The sequence below is a fragment of the Salvelinus namaycush genome, chromosome 4 (assembly GCF_016432855.1).
Source record: "Salvelinus namaycush isolate Seneca chromosome 4, SaNama_1.0, whole genome shotgun sequence".
NCBI classification, from domain to species: Eukaryota; Metazoa; Chordata; class Actinopteri; order Salmoniformes; family Salmonidae; genus Salvelinus; species Salvelinus namaycush.
Genome location: NC_052310.1, coordinates 51,588,603 through 51,602,802, shown reverse-complemented (window position 1 = coordinate 51,602,802; position 14,200 = coordinate 51,588,603). Strand labels below are relative to the sequence as shown.

Genomic DNA, 14,200 nt, shown 5'->3' with positions numbered 1-14,200 from the left:
ATGCAGACTTCTAAATATGAAATGACTTACAGGTGAGATTTTGCTCTTTCTTTTAGATTCTGAATAAAGTTACACAGTATGCTAATACCATGACTTGTCTATAGCAACTTTAGTCTTGTGTAGCTCATTTGATGCTTACATTGCCTAATTTAAGTTATCTTTGTAAGGTAAAATGTGTGCCCAATGAACATGTTGACCTTTATGTAATGTATGCAAATAATTTAGATTATCCGAGGGGAAATTGTTTTGTTATTTCTCTGATGGGAGTTTTAATTTGCACTTGTTGCTTTTGCATCACAGTGGCAAATATATCAGGCATGAAATCTAACACATTGAAAAATGTTAGATGTTGAAAAGGATTGTGCAACTTGACAAGTCTTCCACTGCATAATGTCATTGTTTTCAGCAGGGATTCTTTGAGTGGGCACGGCATTTGTCTAAGTATACTGTACATTAATAAGCACCATACACTGGTACCAAACACCCTAGAAACCTCACAATGTCCCTTTTTGAATTTCTCTGCACTTCTGTGTCCTCTTTACAGAGCATGTAGAACTGTTTGAAGTTTACTGAAGACCCTTATGGGATAAACAACACACAGCAACGTGTGTGCCCGAAGCGGGATGGAGAAAGAGTCACGCATTGGCTTTGATCTGATATCTGCTAATTCCTTTAATTCGGCATGGCGACTAAACAAAACGCAACTATTTGTCGAACATAATTTCCTTTCGTCTCGCTAAGGCTTGAAATGTGCGTTCTGAAAGGAAGTCAAATGAAGTCCTCTCTGAACTCAGCAGGAGTATTTTTTGTCGAGTTAGAACGATGATAAACAATTGTTTGTTCTTCTCACGTGGCTGATAAACAGCAGTTCATAGAAGCCGTGAAATGGGGAAGTGAATGGCACAGTGTGAGCTTCTGAGACAGACAGAAGTGCATTCAGCTGTCATTGACTAACTATGAAGATGGTATTTCCTCATAGTGTTTGGTTGTGATGGTCATTGTGTTTATAGGCTTCGCAGGATGCACAACTCCAGTCCACAAGGACTGTATCCCTGCGTTTTCAAATGGTCCCTGGCACTGAATTGATGAGTTCATATCATTGAATGCCCAGAGAGTGCACATACCTGGCCTCCTATGTCTGATCAAATTGCAAAAAAGGAAAACCAGCAGGACCTGCAACCACTTGAGGACCGGAGTTCAGTTGTGCATTGGGTTGCACATTTTGGGGAATATTCAAAGGTGGAAACTTGCCGTGGGAATTAACGGGAATATGTGGGAATTAACGGGAATATATGGGAATTAACAGGAATATATGTGAATTAATGGAAATATATGCAAATTAATATTAATACCATTTAAATGTAGATGTTTTTTATATTGGATATATTTACCATATATGGAGACAGAAACATAAACCTTTTTTTAGACATAATTGCAAATGATTAAATCCTTCCAATAGAAATAAAAATAAACATTTTAGTTACGAATTAAACTTTAATTAAATTACTTGACTCTTCACATGGGATGATTTCACTGAACAACAAAAGAAAGGGAATATTGAATGATCCATCGCATCTCCCAAAAATGTTTTCAACATATATCTGTAAAATTATAGTCTAGAAACTAAAGCTTTGGTTGTCTTCCTCTCAGGCTTCCATGTCTTCTCCCTGGACCTCCTCAATGTCCACCTCTTGAACATCAGACTCTGAGGCCTCATCTTCACTGTCACTTTCCAACCTTGTTGAGGATGGATTGTTGTCAGGCTCAAAAAAGCCTCAAATTTGCCTGGATGGCCACCAAATTTTCAACCCTTGTATTGGTCAGCCTGTTGTGTGCTTTGGTGTGTGTGTGTTCCCAAACAAGGACCAGTTGTGCTCTGAGGTGGCTGATGTTGGTGGGATTTGGAGGATGATGGAGGCAACAGGGGAAAGAGCCTCAGATCCACAAATTCCCTTCCACCAGGTGGCTGATGAGATATGTTGGCACGACTGCCATATTGCATCTCCATCCCAAAGCCCTTGCTTGGAAGTGTACTTCGCCAGACTGCCAAGAAACTTGCCCTCATCCAGGCCAAGGTGGAGAGACACAGTAGTGATGACACCATGGGCCTTGTTGATCTCTGCACCAGAGAGGATGCTCTTGCTAGCATACTTGGGGTCCAACATGTACGCTGCGGCGTGTATGGGCTTCAGGCAGAAATCTTCACGCTTTTTCATGTTTTTCAGAACTGCAGTTTCTTCTTCTGCAGTACGGATTTCTTCTCTTACATCTGCAAGCAGAGTATGAACATCAGACAGGATGCATTGTCTCCCTCAATCCCTGCAATGGCTACTGCTATAGGTTTCAGGAGTTTCAGGCTGCTTACCACACTCTCCCAAAATACATCATCCAGGAGGATCCTCTTGATGGGGCTGTCCATATCGGCAGACTGTGATATGACCATTTCTTGGAGAGACACCTTCCCCTCCAGGAGACTGTCAAACATGATGACAACACCACCACAACGGGTGTTGCTGGGCAGCTTCAATGTGGTGCTCTTATTCTTCTCACTTTGCTTGGTGAGGTAGATTGCTGCTATAACTTGATGACCCTTCACAAACCATTTCCTTGGCTCTCTTGTAGTGTATCCATTGATTTCAGTGCCATAATGTCCTTGAGGAGCAGATTCAATGCATGAGCAGCACAGCCAATGGGTGTGAAGTGAGGGTAGGACTCCTCCACTTTAGACTAAGCAGCCTTCATGTTCGCAGCATTATCTGTCACCAGTGAAAATACCTTCTGTGGTCCAGGGTCATGGATGACTGCCTTCAGCTCATCTGCAATGCTTCTGCAAACCTTCCTGCAACCGGCCTCACCCAATGTGGTACGGATCTGCAATTTATTTAACTTTATAACTGGAACCTCCGTCAGAAGCTAGCCATTAGCAGCTAGCCAGCTATTTAGCTGCTAGCTATTTAGTCATTGTTAGCCACTGCTAGCGGTCTTTACCTTTAGCTCAGACACCAGCCTCTTTAGCCCGGATAATACCTGCCAGTCTGCACAGTGCGATATCAGCCCTGAGCATATCGGACTGCTTTTCTCCACTACATCACCGGATTCCTGCCGCAAGCTCTGGACCATTACACTGGATCATCGCAGCTAACTAGCTGCTACCGAGTGGCTATTGTGGCTAACACTCTTGGCCAGAAGCAAGCACCAGTTAGCCTCGAGCTAGCCTCCTGCTAGGCCCATCTCCCGGCTAGCCAACAAAGTACACCAACTACAATACCTCTCTTGCCAATTGGCCTGGACTCTTTGTCGACACGGAGCCCCGCTGATCCATCACGACTGCTGGTCTGCTGACGTAATTTGGCCGATGTGCTCTCAATCTGCCTCTGCGTCGTGGATGTCGGTGAAGACCCATCTGCTAGCCCCGGTTCGCTAGCTTTCTGAACGCCGTGTCTCCCTCTCGCCTAGCGTAGTAACGACTACCGAACGGCTCCCTGTTTCATCTATTGCTGCTCATTGGACGCTATGATCGCTCAGATACACAGCTGATGCCTGCTGGACTGTTCATTAACACGGTACTTCATTTTGTTTATCTGTTGGCCCCAGCCTCGAACTCAGGCCCTGTGTGTAGCTAACTGACCCGCTCTGCCCATTCATCGCCATTTATCCATTGTTGTTGTATTAGCTGTTTACCCGTTGCTGTCTTACCTGTTGTTCTCTTAGCTCTCCCAATCAACACGTGGTTGCTTTTTGCCTCTCTCTAATGTCAATATGCCTTGTATACTGTTGTTTAGGGTAGCTCTCATTATTTTATTTTACTGTGGAGCCCCTAGTCCCGCTCAACATGCAGTAGATAGCTCCTTTGTCCTACCCCCCACACATGCGGAGACCTCACCTAACTTAACTGGTGCCTCCAGAGATGCAACCTCTCTCATCGTCACTCAATCCCTAGGTTTACCTCCTCTGTACTCACACCCTACCATACCCTTCTCTGTACGTTATGCCCTGAATCTATCCTACCACGCCCAGAAATCTGCTTCTTTTATTCTCTGTTCCCAACGCACTAGACGACCAGTTCATATAGCCTTTAGCCGTACCCTCATTCTACCTTCTCCTCTGTTCCTCTGGTGATGTAGAGGTTAACCCAGGTCCTGTGTGTCCCCAGGCGCTCTCATTTGTTGACTTCGGTTACTTCTGTAACCACCAACCCTGATGTCCTAGCCGTGTCTGAATCCTGGCTTAGAAAGGCCACCAAAAATTCTGAAATTTCCATCCCGAACTACAACATTTTCCATCAAGATAGAACTGCTAAAGGGGGCATAGTTGCAATCTACTGCAGAAATAATTTGCAGAGTTCTGTCATACTTTCCAGGTCTATGCCCAAACAGTACAATCCTAAATCCGTAAACATGGGCACCCTCATAGATATCATCCTGACCAACTTGCCCTCTAAATACACTTCTGCTGTTTTCAACCAGGATCTCAGCGATCACTGCCTCATTGCCTGCGTCCGTTATGGGTCTGCGGCCACTCCTCATCACTGTCAAACGCTCCCTAAAACACTTCTTGAGCAGGCCTTTCTAATTGACCTGGTCCGGGTATCCTGGAAGGATATTGACCTCATCCCATCAGTAGAGGATGCCTGGTTGTTAATTAAAAGTGCCTTCCTCACCATCTTAAATAAGCATGCCTCTTTCAAAAAATGTAGAACTAAGAGCAGATATAGCCCTTGGTTCACTCCAGACTTGACTGCCCTTGACCAGCACAAAACATCATGTGGCGTACTGCACTAGAATCAAATAGTCCCCGCGATATGCAACTTTTCAGGGAAGTCAGGAACCAATATACACAGTCAGTTAGGAAAGCAAAGGCTAGCTTTTTCAAACAGACATTTGCATCCTGCAGCACTAATTCCAAAAGGTTTGGGACACTGTAAAGCCCATGGAGAATAAGAGCACCTCCTCCCAGCTGCCCACTTATCTCAATAAGCAATTCTCTACGGCTGGCCATGCTTTCCACATGGCTACCCCAACCCCAACCAACAGCTCTGCACCCCCCGCAGCAACTGGCCCAAGCCAGTTTCTCTAATGACTGCCTCGCCTGGTTCACTTCTCAGATCGATTTGACACCATGAACTCTGAGGGCCTGTTGTCCGGACCTCTGGCAGTCTCTATGGGGGTGCCACAGGGTTCAATTCTTGGGCCGACTCTTTTCTCTGTATATATCAATGGTGTCGCTCTTGCTGCGGGTGATTCTTTGATCCACTTCTATGCAGATGACACCATTCTGTATACTTCTGGCCCTTCTGTGTTAACTAACCTCCAGACTCCAGACCTCCAAAAGGCTTCAATGCCATACAACACTCCTTCTGTGGTCTCCAACTGCTCTTAAATGCTAGTAAAACGAAATGCATGCTCTTCAACCGATCGCTGTTCGCACCCGCCCGCCCGACTAGCATCACTACTCTGGACGGTTCTGACTTAGAATATGTGGACAATTATAAATACCTAGGTCTCTGGCTAGACTGTAAACTTTCCTTCCAGACTCATATTAAACATCTCCAATCCAAAATTAAATCTAGAATCGGCTTCCTATTTCGCAACAAAGTTTCCTTCACTAATGCTGCCAAAGAACACAAAGGCAACCTGCCCAAACGACTACAGACCCGTAGCACTCACGTCCGTAGCCATGAAGTGCTTTGAAAGGTTGGTAATGGCTCACATCAACACCATTATCCCAGAAACCCTAGACCCACTCCAATTTGCATACCGCCCAAACAGATCCACAGATGATGTAATCTCTATTGCACTCCACACTGCCCTTTCCCACCTGGACAAAAGGAACACTTATGTGAGAATGCTATTCATTGACTACAGCTCAGCGTTCAACAACATACTACCCTCAAAGCTCATCACTAAGCTATGGATCCTGGGACTAAACACTTCCCTCTGCAACTGGATCCTGGACTTCCTGATGGGCCGCCCCCAGGTGGTGAGGGTAGGTAGCAACACATCTGCCACGCTGATCCTCAACACTGGAGCTCTCCCTCCTGTACTCCCTGTTCACCCACGACTGCATGACCAGGCACGACTCCACCATCATTAAGTTTGCAGACGACACAACAGTGGTAGGCCTGATCACCGACAACGACGAGACAGCCTATAGGGAGGAGGTCAGAGATCTGGCCGGGTGGTGCCAGAATAACAACCTATCCCTCAACGTAACCAAGACTAAGGAGATGATTGTGGACTACAGGAAAAGGAGGACCGAGCACGCCCCTATTCTCATCAACGCGGCTGTAGTGGAGCAGGTTGAGAGCTTCAAATTCCTTGGTGTCCACATCAACAACAAACTAGAATGGTCCAAACACACCAAGACAGTGGTGAAGAGGGTACGGCAAAGCCTATTCCCCCTAAGGAAACTAAAAAGATTTGGCATGGGCCCTGAGATCCTCAAAAGGTTCTACAGCTGCAATATCGAGAGCATCCTGACTGGTTGCATCACTGCCTGGTACGGCAATTGCTCGGCCTCTGACTGCAAGGCACTACAGAGGGTAGTGTGTGCGGCCCAGTACATCACTGGGGCTAAGCTGCCTGCCTTCCAGGACCTCTACACCAGGCGGTGTCAGAGGAATGCCCTAAAAATGGTCAAATACCTCAGCCACCCCAGTCATAGACTGTTCTCTCTACTACCGCATGGCAAGCGGTACCGGAGTGCCAAGTCTAGGACAAAAAGGCTTCTCAACAGTTTTTACTCCCAAGCCATAAGACTCCTGAATATGTAATCAAATGGCTACCCGGACTATTTGCATTGTGTTCCCCACCCCACCCAACCCTCCCCCAACCATGCTTTTTACGCTGCTGCTACTCTTTGTTTATCATATATGCATAGTCACTTTAAATATACATTCATGTACATACTACCTCAATTGGGCCGACCAACCAGTGCTCCCACACATTGGCTAACCGGGCTATCTGTATTGTGTCCCACCCACCACCCGCCAACCCCTCTTTTACGCTACTGCTACTCTCTGTTCATCATATATGCATAGTCACTTTAACCATATCTACATGTACATACTACTTCAATCAGCCTGACTAACCGGTGTCTGTATGTAGCCTTGCTACTTTTATAGCCTCGCTACTGTATATAGCCTGTCTTTTTACTGTTGTTTTATTTCTTTAACTACGTATTGTTCACCTCATACCTTTTTTGCACTATTGGTTAGAGCCTGTAAGTAAGCATTTCACTGTAAGGTCTACCTACACCTGTTGTATTTGGCGCACGTGACACTTTGATTTGATTTGAAACAAACCCTCGTAAAACTGACTATCCTACCGATCCTTGACTTCGGCGATGTAATTTACAAAATAGCCTCCAACACTACTCAGCAAATTGGATGCAGTCTATCACAGTGCCATCCGTTTTGTCACCAAAGCCCCATATTCTACCCACCACTGCGATCTGTATGCTCTCGTTGGCTGGTCCTCACTTCTTATTTGTCGTCAAACCCACTGGCTCCAGGTCATCTATAAGTCTTTGCTAAGTAAAGCTCCGCCTTATCTCAGCTCACTGGTCACCATAGCAACACCCACTTGTACCAACACCCACTTGCACCAACAGGTATATTTCACTGGTCATCCCCAAAGCCAACACCTTCTTTGGCCGCCTTTCCTTCCAGTTCTCTGCTGCCAATGACTGGAACGAATTGCAAAAATCACTGAAGTTGGAGACTTATATCTCCCTCACTAACTTTAATCATCAGCTGTCAGAGCAGCTTATCAATCGCTGCAGCTATACACAGCCCATCTGTAAATAGCCCTACCAACTACCTTCCTCATCCCCATATTTGTTTTTGTTTCTCTGCTCTTTTGCACACCAGTATTTCTACTTGCACATCCTCATCTGCACATCTATCACTCCAGTGTTCATAGCTAAGTTGTAATTACTTCGCCACTATGGCCTATTTATTGACTTACCTCCTTACTTCATTTGCACACACTGTATACAGATTGTCGATTGTATTATTGACTGTTTGTTTATCCCATGTGTAACTCTGTGTTGTTTTTGTCGCACTGCTTAGCTTTATCTTGGCCAGGTCGCAGTTGTAAATGAGAACTTGTTCTCAACTGGCCTACCTGGTTAAATAAAGGTGAAATTAAAAAAAGAAAGCATGTCTGGTTGGAGGTGTGTATGCTGGGCGAAGAACATTCAGAAATCTCTTCCAATACATTGTCTGTGAGCATCAGGGGTGAACCAGTTGCACACACAGCTAGAGCAAGACATTCATCAGCATTTCTCTGACTACGTTCCTCCTTTGAGTAAAAAAAAAACTTCTGATTCCAGGAGGACCATGAGCTGTTGCTATCGATATGGTGTCTGATTCATCATTTTCACCTTGAATAGAAGTAGAGGGACTTTTGTCAGAGGTTGCTTGTTGTGAGGGCTGAGGGAACTTTATGCACTTGGCCAGATGATTCTGCATCTTTGTTGCATTCTTCACATATGATTTGGCACAGTATTTGCAAATGTACACAGCTTTTCCTTCTGCATTAGCTGCAGTGAAATGTATCCACACATCAGGTAGTGCCCGTGTCATTTTCCTGTAAAGATTAGAAAAAATGAGTAAAAAAAAACAAATACAATTCCATGTACAGATAAATAGTTAAGCAGTTAGATTAAACAACTCCTTTGTAAGATACATGTTTTAAAATGAAACATGTATGGAAACAAATTAATTAATTAACACTCCTCAGTTAGCAGGCTCAAGCAAGCTAAAACCCACATGGTAGCAAAAACTAACTAGCAGAAATTGTTAACAAGTTAGAAATGATTTAAACACACTTTGCTGTAGGCTACTATTTACTAGTTAACAAAAAATCATGTATGTCATATAAAATATATTCACCCCACCCAGTATTGTAATAAAGACTTACCAGAAATCATGTAGTCCTTGGCTCAGACAGTGTAGTTGCATGTGCTCAATCTCATTAGTGTGCAAGATCTTTAGAATCAGCTGTACATGTGATGGAAGAATGCACTGTGCATGCAGAGGGTTGCAATTCCATTGAATGGGAATAGTTTAACCAGAATATCCCATAAGACCTAGAAGTGCCTTATGTGTATCCCACAAAAAAGCTTCACTGTTAAAAGCTAACTTTTTTGATGAATTTAAGCAAAATTCCTCAAATTCCGGGGCTTAACTTCCCATGGAAAATTTCCAGTGAAAAAGGTTTCCGACCCTTTGCAACCCTAGTTGTGCACCCCTGGTGGAACCTGAACTCCTCTGAATAGTTAATAACAGTGATCTGAAGGGGTTAGTGAACTGTCCTGCTGAGCATATTGACAATCCAATAGAGACCGTCTCCCACATGGCTCCTCCTAGACAGTACCCTTTGAATCAAGGGCTGTCTTCTGAATGGAATCAGACAAGGTGACCTTCCTAGAGTCCTGCTGTGGTCCAGATGGTAAATGTTCCAAATCCCAGCATTACAGCCCATTGTGGCTCAGACAATGAGGCCCTGTCATTGAATAGGACAAACGTTTATAAAAATAGAACGGGCATTGAATCCCAGTGAATACTTTCTATTAGCCGTACACCCATGTCATATTGATCGTCCTCTACTCTTGTTTCCTAGTACAGCTTGTGCTGATTGAAATACTGCATTATTGATATGAAAAGGAAGGCAGTCACTTGCACTTGTTGTGGTCTGATTCCTGGGCAACTCTTCCGACGGGAGTTGTTCTGACTGTGTGTCCCTGCAGTTTAAGAATACATCCCTAATCTTCTGTCTGTCTCTCTGTCCCTGCAGACAACCTGCTGATTGACTATCAGTTCACCTTCAGCCTTCTCCAGGAGGATGACCACCACTACACCGCCATCAACTTCATGGCCACCCCTGAACAGGTCAGTAACCACACAGAGGCCTCTCTCAGTCATCCTGAGGGACGGTCTCATGTAGCCTTTCTGTTATATATATCATGTATCGTTTATGTAAAGAAGAGAAAACCCACATAAGTATTATTCCAAGTCATCATAATGTTGGTTTGGAATACATGTGTTCGACCTCGTTTTGTGGTCATATTTTACAGAGCAACAAGAACTTGGACATGTCGATCAATGCATCCAACAACTTCAATCTCAACATCACCTGGTCTATTGGATCAACAGGTAACTTGTCTTAGCTGATCATTTTGCCATAGTTTGGATTGGTATGTGCTGAGGTAATGTCAATGTTTATTTGACTGTTTGACAACATTGATTCTGACTGACCACCTAGCTATAGTCACTACGGCGGATATAACCCATTCAGCATCATACAGTGCACTACAGAATCCATTGTAGGACATTTTAATACTGTACTAGTCACCTGGGATGGTAAAAATAAAACGTACAATCTCTGGTGTACAGAATCTCACTCTATTTGTCATCTTACCCAGAGGGAATGGTGCCTTTGTTGTTCTGCTCAGTGTCTCTCATTAGACAAGAATGTCTGTAGAGGAATGCCCCTCTTGAAAAATGCAGTGGAGATATTTTTAATTATGGCATTGGGGCATTTTTGAAGTGTTTTTGTGTGATTTCAATTAAGATAAAACCTTGCCCAGACTGTTCCCGTGTTAAGGGCCCAGAACTCTTTTTTTAATCTTTTTTTTTTTTTTTTACTTAATTTGAGAGTAAACTTCAGGGCTTCAGAATATATGTGCTGAACAATTACAGTGAGTGTGTGTTATGGCACTGATAAAGTAGTTGGGGTAATCTTTTATTAAAGCTGTCCCAAAGTATGCTCTATTAATGCAGTATTCTTGATAACGTCTTCAATTTGCACTACTTAAAATATACATGCATGTCTCTTTTTTGTAAAGGAAGTAGAATTACACTTTCCTTACATTTTTTTAAAGCTTTATTTGAACAGATCAAGTCTCTGGATGGGAGTTACATGTGTGTTGACAGGTTACACCCACTATCGCTGCTAGAATCTGTGCATCTGTCTTCTAAAACATCACTGTCAATAGCCTGGCTACCCATGTCTACGTACTGTCTCGACTGTTATCACTAAACTGGAGGAACTTTCACAGCAATACCTATGCCCTCTGTACCTATACAGTTGGAAGTCGGAAGTTTACATACACTTAGGTTGGAGTAATTAAAACTAATTTTTCAACCGCTCCACAAATGTCTTGTTAACAAACTATAGTTTTGGCAAGTCGGTTAGGACATCTACTTTGTGCATGACACAAGTAATTTTTCCAACAATTGTTTACAGACAGATTATTTCACTTATAATTCAAAGTACCACAATTCCAGAGGATCAGAAGTTTACATATACACTAAGTTGACTGTGCCTTTAAACAGCTTGGAAAATTCCAGAAAATGATGCCATGGCTTAAGAAGCTTCCTGTGGATGTATTTCAATGCCTACCTTCAAACTCAGTGCCTCTTTGCTTGACATCATGGGGAAATCAAAAGAAATCAGCCAAGACCCCAGAAAACAAATTATAGACCTCCACAAGTCTGGTTCATCCTTGGGAGCAATTTCCAAATGCCTGAAGGTACCACGTTCATCTGTACAAACAATAGTATGCAAGTATTAACACCATGGGACCACACAACCGTCATACCTCTCAGGAAGGAGACACGTTCTGTCTCCTAGAGATGAACATACTTTGGTGCGAAAAGTGCACATCAATCCCAGAACAACAGCAAAGGACCTTGTGAAGATGCTGGAGGAAACAGGTACAAAAGTCCTATATCGACATAACCTGAAAGGCCGCTCAGCAAAGAAGAAGCCACTGCTCCAAAACCACCATAAAAAAACCAGACTACGGTTTGCAAATGCACATGAGGACAAAGATCGTACTTTTTAGAGAAATGTCCTCTTGTCTGATGAAACAAAAATAGAACTGTTTGGCCATAATGACCATCGTTATGTTTGGAGGAAAAAGGGGGAGGCTTGCAAGCCAAAGAACACCATCCCAACCGTGAAGCACGGGGGTGGCAGCATCATGTTGTGGGGGTGCTTTGCTGCAGGAGGGATTGGTGCACTTCACAAAATAGATGGCATCATGAGGGAGGAAAATTATGTGGATATATTGAAGCAACATCTCAAGACATCAGTCAGGAAGTTAAAGCTTGGTTGCAAATGAGTCTTCCAAATGGACAATGACCCCAAGCATACTTCCAAAGTTGTGGCAAAATGGCTAAAGGACAACAAAGTCAAGGTTTTGGAGTGGCCATCACCAAGCATCAACTTCAATCCCATAGCAAATTTGTAGGCAGAACTGGAAAAGCGTGTGCGAGCAAGGAGGCCTTCAAACCTGACCCAGTTACACCAGCTCTGTCAGGAGGAATTGGCCAAAAATCACCCAACTTATTGTGGGATGCTTGTGGAAGGCTACCCAAAACGTTTGACCCAAGTTAAAAAATGTAAAGGCAATGCTACCAAATGCTAATTGAGTGTATGTACATTTCCGACTTCAACTGTATGTGTGCTTGACCTTGACCAACTGTATTATCCTTTGTGTCCTTCCCATGATGACTCACACTATGACCCACTTCTCCCCCCTAGCTGGCACCATCTCTGGCGAAGAGGTACCCATTGTGTCCAAGACCAATATCCAGGAACACAGAGACAGCTTCTCCTGTGAGAAGTTCAACTTCCGGGTCAACTCCAACATCACCTTCTATGTCTATGTCAGCAACTTCTCCTGGCCAATCAAGATCCAGGTGAGGTTTTGTCAGTAGTGATCTCACAATCCACAACTGCTTTACATCCCCACCCAGGGAGATACATTAAATTAGGTTTAAAAATATTTACACTACCGTTCAAAAGTTTGGGGTCACTTAGAGATGTCCTTGTTTTTGAAAGAAAAGCCATTTTTTTGTCCATTTAAAATAACATCAAATTGATCAGAAATACAGTGTAGACATTGGTAATGTTGTAAATGACTATTGTAGCTGGAAACGGCAGATTTCTTATGGAATATCTACATTGGCGTACAGAGGCCCATTATCAGCAACCATCACTCCTGTGTTCCAATGGCACGTTGTGTTAGCTAAACCATGTTTATCTATTTAAAACGCTAATTGATCATTAGAAAACCCTTATGCAATTATGTTAGCACTGCTGAAAACTGTTGTTCTGATTAAAGAAGCAATAAAACTGGCCTTCTTTAGACTAGTTGAGTATCTGGAGCATCAGCATTTGTGGGTTCAATTACATGCTCAATATGGCCAAAAACAAAGTACTTTCTTCTGATACTCGTCAGTCTATTCTTGTTCTGAGAAATGAAGGCTATTCCATGTGAGAAATTGCCAAGAAACTGAAGATCTCGTACAAGGCTGTGTACTACTCCCTTCACAGAACAGCTCAAACTGGCTATAACCAGAATAGAAAGAGGAGTGGGAGGCCCCGTTGCACAACTGAGCAAGAGGACAAGTACATTAGAGTGTCTAGTTTGATAACCAGATGACTCACAAGTCCTCAACTGGCAGCTTCATTAAATAGTACTCGCAAAACACCAGTCTCAATGTCAACGGTGAAGAGGCTACTCCGAGATGCTGGCCTTCTAGGCAGAGTTTCTCTCTCCAGTGTCCGTGTTATTTTGCCCATCTTAATCTTTTCATTTTATTGGCCAGTCTGAGATGTGGCCTTTTCTTTGCAACTCTGCCTAGAAGGCCAGCATTCCGGAGTCGCCACTTCACTGTTGACGGCTCAGGATATTGAGGCTCAGGATATTGAACTATGGACGAATGGCTGGTGGTAGTGGAGTTGAGGGTGCAGGTGGTGTTACACACACTCATGCTGGTTTCCCATGTTCAGTCTCTGGGTTTCATAGTGAATCAAGAGAAGAGCTGTTTGACTACATCTCAACTCATTATGTTTCTGGGTCTTGAGTTAGACTCAAAGTGTATAATTGTGCGTTCTTGTCCCTGCAGAGGGTGGCCGGTTTCCTGCTTTGCTTCGCCCAATTTTTGCCTATTTGTGATGATGGTTTCTATTATCGCTGTGGTTCCCCTCGGGCTGTTGCGAACTTTCCAGCGGCGGGTGGTAGACACTCGCTTGGACGCATCATCGCACCACCTACACCCCTAGTCACTGTGGGTGTCTCGTCATACCTATGGTCTCAGCTCGATAGAGGGACCCGCGGCTGTTTTCGCTGGGGACCCCCATGGGTCGAGCTATTTCTCGCAAGGTGATCATGACAGACCTAT

General features: G+C 43.8%; 1 protein-coding gene across 1 annotated transcript in view; it reads left to right on the top strand.

Annotated features, from left to right (window-relative positions):
• LOC120045915 (attractin-like protein 1) overlaps nucleotides 1-12,730 on the top strand; it is a 176,292-nt gene extending 163,562 nt beyond the window's left edge. The window contains exons 23-25 of the mRNA XM_038990841.1: nucleotides 9,801-9,895; nucleotides 10,081-10,159; nucleotides 12,555-12,730. Of these exons, the coding sequence (XP_038846769.1) occupies nucleotides 9,801-9,895; nucleotides 10,081-10,159; nucleotides 12,555-12,730 (350 nt within the window). The remainder of the gene's footprint in view (nucleotides 1-9,800; nucleotides 9,896-10,080; nucleotides 10,160-12,554) is intronic.
• Nucleotides 12,731-14,200: the final 1,470 nt, after the last annotated feature.